The sequence below is a fragment of the Strigops habroptila genome, chromosome 4 (assembly GCF_004027225.2).
Source record: "Strigops habroptila isolate Jane chromosome 4, bStrHab1.2.pri, whole genome shotgun sequence".
Taxonomy (NCBI): Eukaryota; Metazoa; Chordata; class Aves; order Psittaciformes; family Psittacidae; genus Strigops; species Strigops habroptila.
Genome location: NC_046358.1, coordinates 5,874,293 through 5,894,791, shown reverse-complemented (window position 1 = coordinate 5,894,791; position 20,499 = coordinate 5,874,293). Strand labels below are relative to the sequence as shown.

General features: G+C 43.5%; 1 protein-coding gene and 1 long non-coding RNA gene across 6 annotated transcripts in view; one reads left to right on the top strand and one right to left on the bottom strand.

The window, feature by feature from the left end:
* The window catches only part of CKAP5 (cytoskeleton associated protein 5), a 51,691-nt gene extending 32,083 nt beyond the window's left edge, over window positions 1-19,608 (bottom strand). For 2 of the 5 annotated variants that reach the window (XM_030481285.1, XM_030481289.1), the window contains exons 1-9: window positions 19,509-19,608; window positions 9,639-9,730; window positions 8,908-9,101; window positions 7,592-7,798; window positions 5,053-5,224; window positions 3,773-3,905; window positions 3,354-3,457; window positions 2,868-2,981; window positions 2,527-2,631 (exon numbers count right to left, since the gene is read on the bottom strand). In XM_030481285.1, coding sequence (XP_030337145.1) covers window positions 2,527-2,631; window positions 2,868-2,981; window positions 3,354-3,457; window positions 3,773-3,905; window positions 5,053-5,224; window positions 7,592-7,798; window positions 8,908-9,101; window positions 9,639-9,695 — 1,086 coding nt within the window. In that variant the 5' untranslated portion in view covers window positions 9,696-9,730; window positions 19,509-19,608. Of the gene's footprint in view, window positions 1-2,526; window positions 2,632-2,867; window positions 2,982-3,353; window positions 3,458-3,772; window positions 3,906-5,052; window positions 5,225-7,591; window positions 7,799-8,907; window positions 9,102-9,638; window positions 9,731-14,549; window positions 14,574-15,757; window positions 15,815-19,302 lie in introns of those variants that run through there. The other 3 variants (XM_030481286.1, XM_030481287.1, XM_030481288.1) reach the window with 3 other exon arrangements.
* Window positions 19,609-19,720: 112 nt separating this feature from the next.
* On the top strand, window positions 19,721-20,280 carry LOC115606031. Its single transcript, XR_003990796.1, has 2 exons — window positions 19,721-19,810; window positions 19,998-20,280. It is a non-coding gene; the product is annotated as an uncharacterized LOC115606031 (long non-coding RNA).
* The last annotated feature ends 219 nt before the right edge of the window (window positions 20,281-20,499 follow it).

Sequence of the window (20,499 nt, the reverse complement as noted above, 5' to 3'; positions counted from 1 at the left end):
GGAAAAAAGTCAATCCATGCTTCACTAATATAACTGGAAGCCTGATAGTCTGCTTCCTGGTATTTTGCAGAGAAGCAAATGATGCAGACATCACTGCTGCACCCTCCAGGAGTACGCAACAGCAGTGTGAACTAGTTTATTCTAGCTGATCTCCAATATTAAATTCATTCCAGCCAATCTATTACTAAATACAGATTTTTGAGCAATTTCATAGGAAAATTAAACAAAAGGCAGATATACAAATTCACAGAATTACAGATGAATACTCTGGCTCTACTCGTCTGGAACACAGAACAATAGAGTACATTCTACTACAAGAATCCAAGAAGGTATATAACCTGTCCCTTCTTCCCCAGTTTCCTGACAGCACTCAGCATGGCTCACCATGAAGCCCTCATTTGACCCACAGCTGACAAGACCATTGTTCTAAAGCATCTCTATGCTCCCTGGAGCCGTACTTTTCAGATGTACTGCCTTGAAAAAGAACAGCTGACACTGAACTCTGCCATACTGGAATTCCACAGCAATTTACACCCAACCTAGCTGCTCAACCCATAAAATAAAGGAAAAATAATCAGCAGACATTCTCATGTGGCAGTAATATTTGCAGCTCCATTTCAGTATGGGCTTTGTAACAGTAAGAACTCCGGTCAGTGAGCCACAAGCATGCAGAGCTTTTAAGTGTGGAAAGCAGGCTATTGTCAACGTTTTCATAAACGTAATGCAGGTCAGTTTGGAAGTAGGTTGATGCCTACAGAAGTTAAAGCTTTTGCTTAATACAAAATAGATTTTTCCACACATATGCAGAAGCTGACTGTAAGATCTCAACCCCTTGTGACACACAGCAACTTAGGCTCACCTGCTAACCTTTGCCGGGCCACAACTTGTAAATTCCCTGTTCACAAAAACTTTAGCACTAAAACCACCTTCAATTAATGCAGAACACCACCATGAAGACCCTCACACATGCTACTGTAGGTGCTAAACACCCCTAAAGCCTACAGAGAACAAAGTCAGAGGAAGGAGATATTTAAAATCATTAAGTCTCTGTTTTGGAAAATATTGACAGCTAGAATGAGTGGGGTTTTTTTTTAACACAGAAGTTAGAAGCCATGTCCTATGTGAGAGAGGGAGGAAAGGAAGAAAAGTCAGTCCAAGGCTCCAAAGGCAGTCAGCAGAGGTGAAATTGGGCCACATGCACTCCAATTAGAGTGAATAGTATGGTTCTATGCTTGACTTCATCACTCTTGTTTTAACACAGACTGCAGACTAACATTACTCTCCTATATTTAACTAACAGAGTTTAGAATAATCCCGCAATTCTAGAAGCAGTTCTATTTTATAACACTTTGAATGCCTGCTCTGAAGAGGAGCCTACGTTTTCCTCACCAGTAAATAAATGCAGCAAACAAACCAAGTGAAGTGGTAAAAACTAGTGAGATTATGCAACACAGCTGCTGTTTCAGTACTGAAAAATCATCCTCTCACTGCTATTTACTTGGCAACCATGGAGCTATACCCTTCCTTCAGAAGCTTGGCTTTTTCAGTGCTAACTCTGTAGCTATGAGGGTTAACCTTTTAAACACAAATCAAGTGTAAAAAGATGGACAGAATGCTTCCAACTATGGACAGCTTGCAGCATGAAAGAGACTTTGTCCAAACTGTTGTTCACAAGTTCAAAACATTCAAGTCTCCTGAAGCAGTGACATTCATTAACTTTCCAATTCACCACAAAACATAACACTACCAGCAGCCAGACACACCAGTTTGCTGTGTCTCTAAGCTGTTCACTCTTGCTTATCACAAGAAAAACATGATTGAGCAGCTTAAAGAACACACCAACAGAAGCTTGAGAAACAAGTGAGATAAAGGGAACTTTTAATTAGTTGCAGTTCTTTCCAGAGACTGCTCAAGCTTCCCCATATATTCCCTGATATCAGCTGTTGGTTAAGTAGCAAAGGAGAACAGAGCATTAAACTACATCACCAGAACATTTTGGTACCAAAAATGTCAGTAGTTTGGTTACTTAAAGCAGGAAAACCACCCCCAAACTCCAGACAAACAAACCAACCACTCACCAACAACCCTCCCCCACCATCCAAGAGAACCCAACCAATCCAAATCATCCATCATGGAGCTGCTAAATAGAATTCAAGTTCTAAAGCTATTTTTTTTTCCTCTGTGGCCTACAAATGCATTTCTGCAAGTGTATCTCCAGGATGAGGTAATGCAAACACAGTTCGTTTCATGAGTAATCTCATGTTTGAGATTTAGAGTTGTCTTAGTACAAAAGATTAATTGCAATAATAAGCTTCATGTTGCTTAATGTGGATAAACAAGAACCTTTTAACCTTAAGCTGCTAGAGATCTTGGCAGATATTGCACTGCTTGCTCCATTAAAGGGGTAACTAAGCATTCAAAATTGTACTAATACCTTTGATAAATACCAAGGTTTGATGGGAAAAGAAAGACAAAAGGTGTCCAGCATCAATAAGAACAGGAAAATAAGTACATACTCCTACTTACATGCCCTGCATACTGTCCAAATTTCTTTCGGAGACCAGTGGCTAGTCCAGCAAGGCATTTGGCAGCCAAAGCAACCAGCATAACATTTGTATCCTTCCCAACAACCTGAAAAGGCAAAAGAACCCCAAAGCAACAATGTTAGAGACTGAAAATCCAAGTTCCAGAGACTTGGAACAATGTCTTGGAATAGTCAGTGGGCCACAGATATTCCACTACTGTTCCAGTGTGGAACAGTTCCAGTTTTCTACTCATGAGTATTAACTCAACTGTAAGCTTTAAAGTATAATACAAATAAATTACAAAAGAATATTAAACCCTATGTGCACTCTGGGATTTGTTACCTTTTTGAGTACTTTCACCAAGTCTGCATAGTCTCCTGATTCCAATTTTGGATTTTTCACCAGCAGCTCAACAGCTTCTAGAGCTTCTTTCCTTTCCTGCCACTTTTTTGCTTCCTGCAGAGCAAACAATTTCCATTCACTTATTAAATGAAAACAGTTCTAAGAGAAGCCCACTTGCCACAAGCCATAGATTTAAAATGTAATTCTATATTGAGAAATCCAAAGTCTGCCTACAGTTCAACATCAGTAACTGCAATGAAATATGAAATACAGGCCTTTCCCAGGGCATCTCAGCTCCTTAAAATTACAGCTTTCTTGCTGGTGAATCAGATTTTAAGACTTATTTATGACAGTCTATATTTCACTTACACTGGTCTGTTATTATCCAAGTAGCAGTAAAACATACATTGCAGAATGCCTATAAGTCTTAGGACTCATTAGCTTCACATCATAGAATTCACTGGCAATATTTAAGTTTATGCTTACTATTTTCTCATAGAAGTCTTTGGGAAGCTTGGAAAGAATTTCTACAGCTTCAAGCAACTCATATGCATCTACTTGTGGCACCGCCTCTTCCTCATCATCACCTCCTGCAATCAGAGGAAAGATGTAAGCAGAGTGACAAATGAGATTTTGACTTATAGCACCACTTAAGTCTCCTTGTTTAAGTAGCACTATCAGCAGTTGTGATTTTTGCTATTCCAAAGGACGGATACTCTTTCACAGCACCTCTACAGTTTCATAGAATGGTTTTGGCGTTGGAAAGGACCATCAGGATCATCTAGTTCCAACCCCCTGCCATGGGCAGGGACACCTCATGCTGGAGCAGGTAAAGTAAGTTTAATGGGTTCCTTCACATATAATACACTAGTGATACACCTCTCAACAGACATTAATAAATTTACCTCCATCTGCATCTCCTCCAGCTGCCTGCTGCTGCTCAAATTTTGCTTTCAGCTCCTGTTGGGAACGCAGGAACCTGGTCTGCTTAGGAGCAACTGCTGACACTTTGACCCACTCTTCTTCCAGTTCTTTTAGCTGAACAAAAGAGAAAAGCATCATATCAGAAACATTGTGTACATATAAGACAAGCAACACTTCGTGGAAAGCAATGGAGTTTTCCTATTTCAAAGCCAAGATAACACTACCTTTCAAATTTTTTTATGCTACCTTCTTCCTCCTCACACTCACTGTAGCTTTTGATAAAGTAGGTCCACAGAACATCAATAAAAGTATCAATGCAAAGCACTTACATAAAAACAAATCGTAGAAGTCAGAATAGTGTCCCCTCTGTAGAAGCTTTAAAATAAAAATGGCTGAGTACAAAGGAAGATTTTTGTTACAGCCATGCTAAAACTAAGTCAAAACAAACATGTTGTGCTACATTTGATGACACAGATTTTTGCTTTCCACCTGAACACTCAAGTGGATAGGAGGGAAAGAAGCATCAATAATTTATAAAGTTTTAAAATAACTAAGTGTTCCACCTCCAATAGATTTAGATTGGATATTAGGAAAAATTTCTTCAGAGAAAGTAATCAGGCATTGAAACAGGCTGCCCAGGGCAGTGGTGGAATCACTGTCCCTGGAAGTGTTCAAAAACCATGTAGATAAGGCCCTCAGTGACATGGTTCAGTGGTGGTCTTGGCTTAGGATAACAGTTGGACTTGATCCTAAAGGTCCTTGCCAATCTAGTTCATGTTATGATTCAATAGCATAGCTATCTACCATAAGATAACGCCACTTCCTGCAGTGGAACATCAGTCACATCCTGAGCACCACCAGAACAAGCCTGAAGGGCTATGTAGAGTAAAAAAAAACTTCAGGAACCAAGAAAATGGAGAAGGAAAATGGTCAGCTTGAGGACTTTCAGTGCAGGGGTCTTTTATAAGGGTAACTATTGGCCCTTGGCTTATGTCTCCAAGAAATACCATTCCACTTCTCAAATCCCCTCCTCAGTTTCAATATGAAGCCTCCCTCCCAATGTCACTTATGTTCAGAGCAACAAGACATTGTCACTATTTCTTTACAAATAAGAAAGAAGTTACAGGAAGCTAAACAATAATGTGGCTGTTTCTGAAAAATTCCAGCTTTGAGTTTAAGAATGCCCAACAGCACAAGATCAGGGAGTGGGGCATGGAAGTGTTTTCTCAGATGTTTGGATACAGAACTACTTTCTGCCTACCTGAACAGAGTTTATGTTCTGCAATGGAGGTCTCAGAGCATCCCTTATCCAACGGTAGATCTCCACAGCAAGGAGCTTGGCTTCATCTCGAACAGCCTTTTCCCGAGACTCAAAAAGTTTTGGCAAGACTTTAATGATTGGCTTCAGTGAGATGATTTTTGAACCAAATTCACTGAAAGTTAAAAACATGGAATAGCATCAGTGTCCGGTAGGAACCAGAGAGTGATCCACAGGTAATAACCTATGAAATGCTTTCAGTGCATGTTTAGGGATTGTGCCATGGACTCAAATCATTATTTTCTGTTAAGTACTAAGCTACTGTAAAATCTAAGGAATACTTGCCCTATCATAATTACCCTCCACACCCAGCTTGGAATTACAAAATCAGGCCTCTGAAATGACTTCAAAGCACTTAATCCAATCTGCTGCTTAAACCAGGGAGAGGAAAGAAAAAAGGGAAAAAGAAAAAGTGTCCTTAGACCAACACTTGTGTGACCTACTTTTCCCAAAATCAGAATAGAATCTCCTTTGTCTATCCCTGGAGACAAGCTGCAGTAAAAGCATTAGTCACTTTCTCACTTGTTGGACCAGATAATTATAGTGAGCCTGGGTCATCCTCACAGAAAGCACACGTGTTGAAATATGTGCTGCTGAAAGGACACACAAGTTTCCCAGCCAGTCACCCTTCCCTGTCAGCAGATTCTACAACTTGGTGAGCTTAATACACTAAGTTTCCTTTTACAGTCAGTGCTGAATGAGAACAAGAACTTTCTTCTCATACTCTCAGTGAACTGCTACAGTTCCTAAAGCATATTTAAACCTCCACAGAAGCCATGGGGTTTTGTGATTCAGAAGCATTTACTTTCCTTGAGAATTCTGAATTAACCTTTCCAATCACTTTTTTCTTCTGCTTCCCTCCAAGTACCATGTAATAAAGCTAGTGAAAAATGACTGCTCAAGAGCTAAGGCCTGTCTCACCTCCCAAAGATTCTAGTGCTAAACATTATTGCCAAGCCCACTTTGAGAAACATCAAGTATTAAAACCTGTAAAATGGGTCTTTGAAACACACAATTTAAATGGAGAATATGAACAAATGAGTTGCCCAAGATACTTATTTTTCTACTATGACTCAAGAAAAAGCATACTGGGAAAATTGCCTATGCAAATTCTCTTGTTCTTATCTAATTCATATAATATTATCTAATTTATATAGCAATTAAAAACCCCCAAACTTTAGCACAAGATAAACACTTGAAGCTAAACTCATCATGCACTCAAGCTACCCACCTAGGTACAACATAGCTAAATGTTATTATCAATGCAGAAACCCTTTCAAAGTACAAGACAAATTTAGGCAGCAACACAGATCAGAAGCAGAAGATGAAGGTTAAGTCTCCAGGAAAGAATTTGATCTTGTCATCTCAAAGATCATAAAATACTCCATATTAAAAGAAATAGGCCGATGTGGCACATTTTACAGGTGTGGTTGGTTGAAAGATCTTGAGGAAGGTTATGCAGGTTTCTAACTACACTGTGCTGTGAAAAGGACATTTGACTAGATAAGGCAATTTAAAATAGCTTAAATATATTCTTAAATGTGGGACAGTAGTTTCACTTAGAAGCACAGGTAATGTGCTAAGCCAATGCTTTGACTTCCATTACAGAAGCTTGAAACAATTAGTTTAACAAGGGCTATCTATACATATGCCTCAGCAAGGTCTCTACAAAATCCCAGTATAAGACACTCTCCACCTGTATTAGAGTTTTCACATGAACTACTTAAAGTGTTCTGCACATTATCATCAAAATTATGCTTTCTTTAAAAAAACAAAAAACTAATGGACAATGAATCATAAATGCACCAAATATAAGAATTTGATAAAACCCCAGAATTTTTCACTCAACTCAAAGGCAGGAAACATACGTGAAGTAGAACAAAACCCAGAGATGTTTCAAATCTAATCTTGAAACCAACTACCCCATCTTGATTAAATTAGATTTGATTTTTAGGAAGCATTATCAGCTTTTCTTTTTAATAAAGTATTAATTATATGGAAAATGGAAGCTTACTATGCAGTGAGCTTTTTTTCAATTTTGAAGATCAATTGAAGATGCTCACATCAATGAGGAAAACAGTGTTGGGGTTTGGTTTTTATATCAGAAACAGTTTAAGAAATGCTACATTTTTGTTCACTATCAGTGAGTTTCAGATATTTGGAAAAGAAGCTCCACAGTCTGGAACGAGATGCACTAATCTTGCCCTTCTTTCAGGGGTCCATTGTAAATAGTTGCCACAGATTAAAGTGGTCCAGATGAGGCTTGTAAAACAAAGACATCCCTCACATCTAACAAATCCCGTGATGCTCTCAACTGTTGTGGTCAGAAAAATATCAATTCAGTAAAGATACATCCTATTCAACAATAACAAGGGCCTGTTAAAGACTTAAGCAGCAAATTAGACTCTACATACTGCTAGGCTGAGGGAAAAAGGAGAGAGACAGACAAAAGCTACCCAGGAACTGAAAACTGAAAGCTTACCTTAGCGCTTTCCTCAGTGTCTCTATACATGCTACTATGATTTTCGGGTTCTTGTTGTCCAGACCCTTTAGTAATTCCTCTTGTACAGCCTCCCCTTTCTCAATTTCTATATACATTAGACATATATCTAGACCCAGCTCTTTTGCTCTGGCTTTTGGCTGATTGAACACTTTATTTACAACTCCAGACGCTACTTCTCCTGTTGTCCTGAAAGATGAGAGAGTGTTAGTTTTGGATCATTTAAGTGAATTAGGTGTTCTATGCCATTATCCATAGACAAATGCATACAACACACCCAAAACAGATTAAAACTCAGCAAGTCCTCATATAATAGAGACTAAATTCTATGTTAACTTTGAAGGTAATAACCTTTTGTAAGAGATGACCTCAGCCTCTAGCTTAATCAAAAGAACTCCTGCAGACCAAGTGTCACTTAACATGTTCCTAACACTGGACTACATCAGACAGTGAAGAGCAGACATCTTCTCAAAAGTGTATTTGTAAATATACATTAGTTAAGATCCACAAATAAATGTCAATTCCTGGAGCTGCATAAACTAGTTAACTAACATATACCATTAATGTATATTCCCAGCACAGAATCTCACAGGTATTTCAAAGCTTCCAATCCACTAAATCATTTACACCACTTTTAAATCAAGAGGTTTGGAAGATTGTCTGGTTTTAAAAACAAAGCTTCAGTGTTCTGGGTTTTTTTTTTTTTAATCAGACTTTTATTCTTTTCATCAGGTCACTAAGTCAGTGGATCAAAGCATTAATCTGGCCTACTAGGTCATTTTATTTCACCTTGGTAAGTACAGGTGATTCCCTGGGCTAGACAACAGTGAAATACTAAAAAACATCCTGTGAAGATTCATACTGGTTAAGTTGGATACACCACCACATAAACATAACTATGTTTTAGTTCATGGACGAATTGCACAAATATCTCCCTGGAAAAAAGGCTCCCTGTACATAAAGACAGTGTTAGTCTAACAAGAGCAGGGATTCTAGTTCACAACATCTATACCGCCAAAATACTTATTCACTTCCTCTACCATTTCAGAAATCTTCACTACTGCCTTTAATAGTTTCTCTGAACTACTGTAAGCAATGTCTGAACAGTTAATATGCACATGGAGGTCACCTACAACAAAAGCCATTCAACAAGTTGTCTAGATTAGAAAGCAAGTTCTGCTCTCAACAGTAAAGAGAGTAATTGTTAGTGGCCTCTACACAATTTATCTGCAGTCTGTCTCAGAGAGGCACATTAAGCTGCCATAACAGCCTACTAAGTGCAATAAAAGGCTACTTACTTCCCAGCTACGTGAGCATTTTCAACATAAGCAAGTGCTGCTTCCAGTCCTTTCAACTGAGCCACTGCATTGGAGTCAGTCACAAATTTCTTTATCAATCCAAGATACTTGGACCATTCGGGACTCTTTTCATCATCTATCTTCTGGAAGAGCTTAAGGGCTTCTTCATAACCATTTAATCTGGCTTTCCACAGCTGGAAGCAGAAATCAGATGTTTATTGTTGTGCTAGTATGATCTTGACTCACCAGTCTTACAAAAGATCTTCAATCATAGCTGGAAGTGTGCTCAGTAAGCTGGCATCTGCGAGACTTCAATGACTATATGAATAACATGCAACAAGACAGAACACTCGTTCTTCTCCCGCCAAGAATGATCTGGATAGAGAGATGGCAGTCTTCCCCAGTGCTCCTCATAAGCTCTTACAACCACTGATGAGTAGGTGGGAGCCCAACAATAGCTTCAGCTACAGATGACTAATGTCTCCATATGAATGAGTGTACTGATCTTTCAGCGATGAGCTTATGCCATGCAGATTATCATGCTGCTAAATTCTGTTTAATAAATGTTATTTGGATGCTAGGTTGGATAGAGCTGATGCAGTTTCAGATCTGTTATATGCATGCTGTGCAGCTGTTGAGATCACCTGTGGTGTACTTAGGTAGAAGAGTACCACAGAATCATTCCAGCAGAGATATACAGCAAACCAAAACACAATGACAAGATCTCCTACCTTGTGTTCACATTTCTGATCAATGGGCAGTTTCATCCACTCACTGTCGTCCCCCATCGTAATTCAGGTTCTCTCTATAATTACAGTAATTCCTGTGGAGACAGGGACAAGTTAGAACAAAAATGAAATATGTCAGGTGCTACCCACAACATACTTCTACTTAAAAAAACCCCACTAAACCAAAAATCAAACCCACAATTCCATAGCAAATCTTATTGCTGAAGCGCGACTTAAGCTCATAATTGTATTTACATATGGACTACTAAGACTACACCACTACTTTGTTAGCCCTGGAAAGGTATTAGAAGCCATTAAAGATAAGAGAGCAGAACAATTTGTAGTATTTCAGACACTAGAAGTCTCAATGTGTGAAAGTTTCAGTAAGCACAGAAGGCACTCGGGAATAACCTCATCTAAGCTTGAAGAAGAACATACTATGATTAAGATGCTAAACTGCACTGAGTGCCCATCCGCACTGGAAAACTGACTCTTACTGATACGTGCTTTCAGCAACAGGTGCCATGAATCAGTGTTACAGAACAAGCGGTGCCAGTGTGAGTACAGCCATTTTAACAGCTACAAACACCACAGCTGAGATGAGCAGCACAGAGAGGAACAAAACCCATTTTTGCAAGCTGGCCGCTTTATGCCCTAATTCTAATAGAGCCAGCAGCAGCAACTGTCAACAAGAGCGCAATTTCTCACCACACACAGAGCTCAATTCCTTGCTCATTCAAGTTCCTAAGCGTTATCCTCCTCTTCCCCTCTCCTTTTTATTAAAATAAGCATACTGACCATTAAGGTATGAGAGGAGGCCTCAGTCTCCTTGAGCATGGCCAGCAGGTCAAGGGAAGGGATTCTCCCCCTCTACTCTGCTCTGGTGAGACTCCACCTGCAGTCCTGTGTTCAGCGCTGCAGCCCCCAACACAAGAGGGACATGGGCCTGCTTGAGAAAGTCCAGAAGAGGCCAAGAAGGTGCTCTGAGAGCTGGAGTAGCTCTGCTATGGAGACAGGCTGAGAGAGCTGGCCTTGTTCAGCCTGGAGAAGAGAAGGCTCCTTAAGGGGAGACCTTAGGGCAGCTTCCAGTGTGTAAAGGGGTTACAAGAAACCTGGAGAGGGGCTTTGGACAAGGGCCTGGAGGGACAGGACACAGGGGAATGGTTTTAACCTGACAGAGGAGAGATTTAGATTGTATGATAGGAAGAAGTTCTTCCCTGTGAGGGTGCTGAGGTGCTGGCACAGGGTGCCCAGAGAAGCTGTGGCTGCCCCATCCCTGGCAGTGTTCAAGGCCAGGCTGGACACAGGGGCTTGGAGCAACCTGCTCTAGTGGAAGGTGTCCCTGCCCATGGCAGGGGGTTGGAACTAGATGATCTTAAAGTCCTTTCCAACCCAAACCATTCTATGGTTCTATGATACTGAACAACCTAACTGCTCAGAGAATAACAAGGGAATATGCCTGATGTGGGGAGATCAGCAAAATAAAAGCAGCAGCCACAGCAATGAGGGCTCCCAACATTGTATAAACAAAAAAACGAAACCAGAGGAGGAGTAACACATTGCAGCACACCAGTTCAACTGCATAGACAATGACACAAACTGTAAAAACTGGCCAGCATACACAACAATTTATCACTAAAGGTATATAAATACACAATGCTAACAGAATATTCTTAATGCAAATTCAGCCTGTGCCAGCAAAGCTGCAAACCTTAACCTACAAACTATTTCCCCTAATGCACAGAGGCTTGCTGCACAGAATTAACCCCTGGAAGTAGGAGCATAAAATTTACTCATGTAAGTTAATATAAGCATGTTCTCTACGGCCTTCAGTGAGCCACAACACTAACATACAGCTAACTCAAGACCAGTATTACGCTAGCAAGAGTCCACAATAAAACCAATCTTTTTTCTTCCTTCCTTGATTAGTTACAAGATACTTAACCCAACCCAAATAATGGCACAAAACCAACCCCAAACCACACAAAAAACCCAATCAAAACCCAACTGCAGAACCCCCACAAGCCACCAACACATCACACCCAATAAGCTACACTAAGTTTACCTTAAATACTTAAAAATTCCTATGGATGTTACTACTGTTCTCACTATAATTGCATAAACCTACTGATTTGCCCAATGGCAATAAAGCAAACATCAATGTCAGGATAGAAGGTGACTGCATGTATAAATAAATGTATCCAGACACTATTATGGTTTGTCCTTCTCTTTTCACTAACAGCAATTTGGATCTTTTTTTCTTGACATCAGCACAGTGGGACTGAGACTTTTGCTTTTTAAGCAAAAATGAAAACATATTGTGCCAAAGCTGAAGTCTTCGTTAACCCCTAGATCTATAAACCACTAAGAACGAAGGGATCGTTCTGCACATTAACTTAACAGGAAATCAGGTAGTTCTGAATCTCGCTGAGAAACTTGGAGGTAGTTCAAGCCATTCAAGCCTGTCTATATAATTTTGTTAAGGAAAGCATAAGGAATCAATACCACAATAGTTATTCCCAAAGAAAACAGAAAAAGAAATAAAGCACTAACACAGTAATAGCAGAAACACCAGAACAAAGAGTTTTGGCACCTGTACTAAGAAAATCTCCCTCTACAACCCATTCTTTTAGAAAACTGGCAGCAGTGTGGAACTCAACATCAAAAACAAACTGTTCTCTCCAGAAATCCATTCCACCAGGGAAAACCTTACTGCAGGTCAGTGACTACCTCACTACAATCCTAAAATCAGTTCAAACTCTTAAGTCAGGAACAACTCAGTTAAACAAGCAGCTTGCCCACTGCAAGGCTGATCCTGATTTACAAGTATTTTTACCCTTACACATATACAACAGTTCAACAAAGTACAACCTCTGGCTTGTACGTTCTAGTGATGTGTTATAGAGTCTAAAGGAAAAGGCTCTAGTATTTCCCTTCCCAACACCACAATGTGCTCAACTTGGGGGACAGGACATGGGACATGATGTTATGGACACAGGGAATACTGACAGATGACCACGAAGCAGTATTTTCCCGACCCATTTTTAAGTCTGGCCAAGTTAGACCCCCTGCTATTTTTAGTCTTTAACACCGACAATGGTTACTTCAATTATAAAATGGGTTAAGTTGCCTTCTGTGCTGAACCTGGCATCTAAAAATAGTGATAAAATTATACTTCCCCCCCTCAGTAACTTACAAATCCCCTTAGAACAGGCAATCTATCAGAAAGTATTCCACAGTCACAGAGGGAGAGCTGCTTCTTAAACATCCCTTCTTTGTAGCTTCATCACTGCTCACGCCTGTCCTAATGCCAAGATCTTGTACTGACTCTGTCTACATCTTGCCTTTACCAGAATAAAAGACTGTTGTTTCTCCCTTCAATTAAGTAACTGGGTTCTGTATGTTCATAGAATATCCCACATTTAATAAAAGGTTGTGGTTTTTTAAAGCTTCTTTGCAAAGACATGTAAACCTTCAGCCATTACAACAAATAGCAAGTAGCCTCATTACACAATAATGCAGCTAAATTCTGTTATTACTAGTGAATTTTCAGCATTGAAGTGTTTGACCTACATAGCTTTCCTGTTGTCCAACTCAGGACAATCAGATTTAAGTCCTTCAGTAACAATATTCATTTTGGTAGAATCCAGAAAACAAGAAAAGCCACTGAACCACTAACATAAGTTTAGTGAGAGGGGTTTGTTATTAACATGGTCAATGCATCATTTCCAAAAGCAAGTCAGCTGAGCAATCTGCAGTGGAGATGAGTAACAAATCCTCCCTGACAGTCCTTGGCAGGACAAGTTCTTATACTATGGAGCAGTGAGGAAATGAAGACCATCAAGGAAAGAACAGGATGTCTTTTAAGGGGAGACCATGCAAAAGCAGCGAGAGAAGAAAATACTTGCAAGGCAGCACAAATGCAGGAATTTCAAATGTCATAGTGAGAATTCCCCACTGAATATAAGTTTAGGAAATAAATTTATCAACTCAGTAAGAGATTATGGGAAAGTGTCAATACATGAAAGTTTGGATTCACCACACACTGCTCTGAACAGCTCCTACTCAGCTTCTGAAGAAATGAATAGCATCAACCTTACAGCTTCAGCGTATGAGGAACTGCTAAAGAAAACCCTTTCATTGTAAACATCCCAAAATGTGTTTTAGTTTGAGGCATACATTTATCCCTTAGCACTACATTTTACTGTGAAGTTTCAGCTTTCAGGCCATCTTCTACAGAAGATGTGCAATAGCAAACTAGGAAGCCATTTTATACTAAACACAACCAGATGTTTACTGATATTGATTTATATTGACACTGATACTTCTCCCTACTCCCTTCCACCTATTGAACATCTCTGTTGCACAGGAACAGCATCAAGCATTTTGTACTTTGAAATGCTTCTCAAAAAACTTTATTCGGAAGAAGTTCTTGGAAGGCAAAACAGGTCTTTCTAAAGGAGAAACCTGTTTCAATTGTTCCTGTACAGTAAGGCACATATTTGGAGAGCATACAGCTGTATGTCACATTTCAGATGAAACCAACAGCCCATAATTTTCCTAGCAGAAAGAATTTATTCAAAGGCAGTTTTGGGTCATATTTGCTCTTTGGCTCTGAAAAGATAAAGTCTTACTTGCCTCAAAGTATAGCCCAGCATGTTTTTGGTATTTGCCAGCTACACCTTCTCACTAGATACAATATAAAGTAGCTCAGAAAAACGGTTGAAAAAGTCAAGTAATTATAACAGTTAAATTACTTTAAAACACCACCTGGATGCACTAAGTATTTGGAAAAGCACACAAATCTGAGAACTACAGACTAATCAGTCAGTGAAATAATGCAACTGCTTTCATAAATTCCACATCCTCCAAAAGAAAACTGGAGTCCAGTTAACAATCCTCAACTATAGATACCTGCAAAAGCAGTAGAGAGTCAGAAGAACTTTCAGTCAGACTGCAAGCGTGCTTCCCAGCTTCAAACCACCTCTCTTTTGATGTCAGACAAAAGAACAAGACATGAAAAAAAACCCACAGAAGATTATTTGCTGCTTAGGGAATAAAAACTTCCTAGGATTTTAAAGGCTGGCGTTCTCCAATGAAAAGGTGAATTAAAAGTTGCAAGATACACAGACTCCTGAGGAAAAGAAAGGAGGACCCTGGAATAAAGAAATAGGAGAAATGCATGCTATAAGATTTGGTTTGTAGGCTGTGGAGTAGATGGCAGCTCAGTAAACCTATTCCTTCAACAGCAATGAAATGGCATTCAAGAACAAACAGCATTAAATTCTCTTGCCTTCTCTCTCTCATACGTCCTAACTCAGTTCAGTAACATCTTAACAGCACAAATGGCAAGTTATTGGTAAGGGGGATACAATGTATTTTTCCAGATAAATCATCTAATGCATCATTTCTGAAAGTAATTGAGGCTGTCCTTTTCTGTGCACCTAAAAGTGACAGAGAATGCGAAATAAACTGACCTTCTGCTACAGCTATTTCTTACTGCATGGGTAGTCTGGAGGGAAGCCAGCCTTACAGAGTGGAGGGGGGCAAAAGAGAAAGGGCAACCCACAGGCAAGTTTGCGTGCACAGACATAATTCCAAGGGTGACCAACCAACTGCAGTGAAAGATGCCAGTGGGACTGTGCTTATTCGCTGCAAACTCCCCCATCCCTCTAGGTGTTTACAAAGCTCAGGCATGGAAAGGCTCATGTGATGTTCTTTAAAAGGACGGCCTGAACTGCTGATGAAGGAAAGCTCCCACGGAGACATCACGCTCCAGGACCGACCACGAGCTCCCTCCTTCTCCAAAGGAAGCATCCTCCCAACACAGCAGCACGGCCCTTCCCCCGCACACACACCCGCCACCCCCAGCGCCTTCCACGCCCCGCCACCGGCTCCCCGCCCGCAGCCCCAGATGTCCCCGTCCCCCTCCCGCTCCCCCCGCACGCCGCAGAGGAGGTTTCCCGTCCGGCGGCAGCACCAGCAGCCCGTCTCTGGCAGCAGGCCGCGGCCGGAGCTCGAGGCAGCGGCGGAGCAGGCCGCCCGCCCGGCATTGTCTATGCCCGCCGCCCCCGACCGAGGGCCGGGCCGGGCCCCGGCGGGCCTGTTGGCCGGACACTCACCCTGACAGCTCCGGGCCGGCTCCGCGGCGACAGCGGGCGGGGAGCCGCGGGCCGGGCCGGGCCAAGCCCCTCCCCACCGGCGGGCGGGGCTCGGGGCGCCGCGGCCGCACCTGGGCGGGGAACCGGCCCGCGCCGGGGACAGACAAAGGCGGGCAGGGCCGGGCCGGGCCGCGCCGCGCTCCCCCCGCGGGGCCGGTGCGCTGCGGTGCGGGCCCTGCGGCTGGGCAGGGGCCGCGGTGGGCAGCGAGCGGCTCGGGCCGCCGGGCCTGCCGTTCTCCTGAGTCATCCCCGAGCACACCCGGGCCTCAGAGCGAGTCTTCCCGTGACAGAGGTGGCTGCGGTCATACCCGAGCACGGAGCAGGCATTGCCCATGGTCCCACAGCCCCCAGCTGAAGGAAGCAGGCAGGACCGAAGCCTGCCGTGAAGAACGACAAACAGTCCCTTCCGAAGGAGTGGGAATGAATAGCCTGGCACCACACCATTGCATTTCATGTGCTGCTGCAAGATGTGTAATGACAGTGCTCCGGCAGAGCTGATTCATCAGCAACCTCTGTAGCCATCACCTGGCATTTCGGGATGCCTTTTCTACAGTGAAAATAGCAATTGAAGGAGTTGGTATGGTGGAAACCGGGTGTCAATAGTTTCCTCCTGAGAGGAGCATCAAGCCATCTGATGCAAAGCTGTTCCTTCAGCCATCTTTTTAGCTAGCTGAAGAAAGCAGCCTCTTCCCAGCACTGCAGCACCAGCCATACTCCCTACTGAATAATTGTCCAAATTACTTTTTCTACCATCTCAGCCTCCCCCCCTACAACAGGAAGACACAAACACACACATCAGCTTCTGCTTTCTAACGTTTGACACTGGCAGCAACCGAGCTGTGATAGAGACAACCCCAAACAACGCGCAACTGCTCAGGTCAAGAGGCTCTTTATGAAAACAAACCACAGCAACGCTGTGCAGTTCAAGGCAATGTTAAATGAAACACAAGGGTACAAGGCTTTCCCATCTCATGCTTTAGAACACTACCCCTAAAAGACGAACCACTGGAACAGTCCACAACAAAGCAGCAGCACCACATAGTCTTAAGAACAATAATAGTCTTAAGACTATGTGGCCTTGAAATCACCTATTCTGTTGGAGATGCAAATGGCTTTAACACGATCCTACTCTGGCAGAGACTCCAGAAGCCATTTACATTAATTAGTTTACAAACAAATTAGCAATACAAGTTCATACACTTCTTTCAAAAAGCAGAAAAGAACATCTGCTGGTGCCTGGGAACAGAGGGGTGAAAAGGAACCAGACTGTCGCTGACCATGATTCTGAAAACCCTAATTAGGAGGTTTACAAGTATTTACGTGTCTCAAGGGTCCTTCAAGTCTTACATCCCCCACACCAAAATGTTCCAAATTAGATACTTCAGATTGAAAGACAGTTATCAGAAACATTCAGAGCAGCTTCTAATTGTATGTACTGCTGAAGATGCTCATAAGTGATCTTTAAGAAGGGGCAGACAGAGGTGTTACAGTTTGCAGATGACACAACTAATCAGGGTAGCAAGAAGAAAAAAGGATCAACCGAAAGCTTATAACATGCCAAGTGAATTCCAGCTGTAAATTTATCACCTAAATACACACGGTAATGCACACAAGAGGCAACTTTTACCATTATTCTGAAATTCAGGTTTTCCAAGCTGACTGTTAAACAGGAGCAAGACCTTTCTGTTTGAACAGACATGGGTACGAGAGCAGCAGCAGACCAGGTTTTCAGAAGCACAGGCCCACATTACAAAACTGGCCCCTATCAGGGGAAGGACAAGAGCCAGCAGTTCAGTCCCACCAAACACAAGTCATATGAGTACAAGAATCAGGAATCATGTTCCATTACCATACATTCACTTATTTACATTAAAACATCAAGCGAGAAGCCTGGCATCAGTACAGATGTAAGGCAGTCTGCCCACGCTTCTGAAATCCAAGTTTCATTTCTTTTTGGGAAGGTATCACATACATAACTTTTTCCATAGCAGGTCCCCTAGTTAGTGTTCCCAACTTTGTGTCTTGAGAATTACCTTCAATACATCTATAACAATTTGTTTAGAATCAGTTTGTTTTACTTAAAGGCCATTTCTTGTTAATTCTGATTTAAGATGTCACTCTCAATGCTGCTTAATCAGTTTAACCCTATTGCGACTCTTGAAGAAGAGAAGAAAACACCAGAAGGTGCATCTAAACATTTGATATGGGAGAAGCTCCCAAAACAGCAAAGTTTAAAGAATGGTGAAGCCTGAAGCAAGAAAATCAAGCCCAATTCTAATTTTTGCACAATCAGCTGATCTGATATGAGACTCCAAAGAGGCAAAACCCTAAAGAACAACTTGCATCAATCATTCCTCTTTCTGACTTAACCCTATTGTGAAGGTTTAATAATAGATTTGTATGAGTAGCCTTTTAGAACACTTCAGTATTGGAGACTTTCAGCATTTGGAAATACGCATCTTTGCAGCCTGAAACCGATTGCTGTGTTCACTGAAAGCCTATAGCAATGCTTTCTCTGATATACAAGTACTGAATAAGTGGCTGGTAGCCCAACATCCACTCATCCCCTTCTCATCCGCAGGAGGCAACTTCAACAGCACTACAGCTTGCCATAAGTACTAGAAGATGCAACACTCAAAACAACATCATAAATCAGTAAAAAAGGAAACCTGCAGAATAATGAGATAGACAATACACACCAAACAGATCAGTTCGATAATTGTAGCAGATGAGTTTGTGATTCTTAGTTTAATTTTAGAACAGAGTCCAGATCAGCTTAAAGCTGCACAGAAGTTTGATTCCTCAACCTCTGCTATACAAAACTTTGGGTCTCTCACTGGAATTTGGACAGAGGTCCAAATACAGGAAGAAAGTCCCCTTATACAGCAAGCTGAAAGCTACTGTTTTAAGAAGAATCACAAGACTCTGATTCAGAAACAGAATCAAATTAAATGGGGAGAGGAACAACACGGGACCTGCGTTCCCATCCAGACACTCTTCACATACACTAGAGAAGATCCAACAGGAAGCATCTCCTAGTGAGGGACCCTGGAGATCCAAGTCTAACACCTGCGCCCAACAACAGAGCATTAGAAATGGAGATGAGCTCACGCCTTTCGCGTTAGGATTACAACCACCTCAGGGAACATCCTCCTCGGGTCAGGGGAAACCGATCCCGCGCGCAGCCTCCCGAAACGCACGCTCGGGGGACAGGGATGCCAGGTGCCCATTTCCCTAGGGGAGCGTTCGGAGGGGACCGAGCCCGGCTCCCTGCGCAGCCCCCGGGCCCACCCTGCCGGGCACCTCCCAGGCAAGGCCCCAGCAGCTCCCGACCGCGCCCGGGCCCACCGCGATGACACGACGGAGGCGAACGCGGCGGGAGCAGCCCGGGCCGCGGCTCCCCACACCCCGCGCTGCACGAGCGGCCTAGGCCCGCGGCGCCCCTCCAGCCTCCACAGCGCGGCGTGGCGCAGGCCGCGGCCGCCCACCGCCAGCCCTACCCTCACCGCAGCTACGGCAGCGGGCGCAGGAGGTGCCCATGGGCCCGGCCCGCTCCTTCCGAGGGATGTCAGCGCCGCTCAGACCGCGCCTCCACCCAGGCCCCAGGTAAGCCGCGGCCCACCGGCGGGGGAAGGCTTACGCGCCCTCCTGTGGAGCCGCGGCAGGAGGCAGCGGGCCCGCAGCGGGACCTGGCGGCACCGGCGGCTCTCACCTGGGCCGCGGCGGGGCGGGCGCGGCGAGTGTCCGGCCGCTCCTCGGCGGGGTTTGAAATCACCAACACCGCCCGCACCTCCCAGTGTCCTCAGTGCCCATTGGCAGGCGCCTGCCCCGCCCACACCCGCACCCGCGCATTGTATTGGTCAGTTTGAATCCGGCGGAGGCCACGCGTGCTCCGCGCCCTCCTGAGGCGGCGCCGCGGGGCAGCGCACACAGGAGGGACCGGCCCGCCCGGGTCCGCTCCATCCCTGTTCCGCAACCACCGGGATGTGCCGGGTGAGGAACCGCTGTGGCCCGGTAAGGGGCGGCTGTGGGGCCCGCTGCGCCGTGAGGCAGCCGCGCTGGCGGCTGGACCCATCCTGTTTCATGAAGGGGTAAAGCAGCTCCCGGGCGGCGGGAGCATCGCGTTAGAGGGGAAGGGGTTTCGCTACACGGTGTGTTTAATAGGAGGCATGCGGTCGCAATCAAATGTTTGTTGTTGCAGTACGGTGTGTCCTTCCTCCTTTGTTTCTTCGTTTCGGCTGAAGAAAGCGAAGGGGAAAGAAGGGGTAATCAGAATAAGAGACAAGGGACAGGAGGATGCCATCAGCACACCCACAGTGATCACACACTGCCGTCTCCTCACCACACTGCATAAGCACCACCAGTATTTTTTGCAAAGTGAGGTTATATTTTTGGTTATTATACTTCTGCATGACCTCAGTGAAGTGACCTCCGTGCTGTGCTTCAGCTGTGAAATGAGCAGGAATAAAGCTAAAATGGTTTCAGTGGTTTTGGTACCTCTTCCATCAGAAAGGGACAGAATGGGGTACACTAGTACTGCAGCGTCCGGTATGCACAGAATCATGGAATGGTTTGGAAGGGACGTTAAAGCTCATCCAGTTCCAACCCCCTGCCACAGGCAGGGACACCTTCCACTAGAGCAGGTTGCTCCAAGCCCCTGTGTCCAGCCTGGCCTTGAACACTGCCAGGGATGGGGCAGCCAC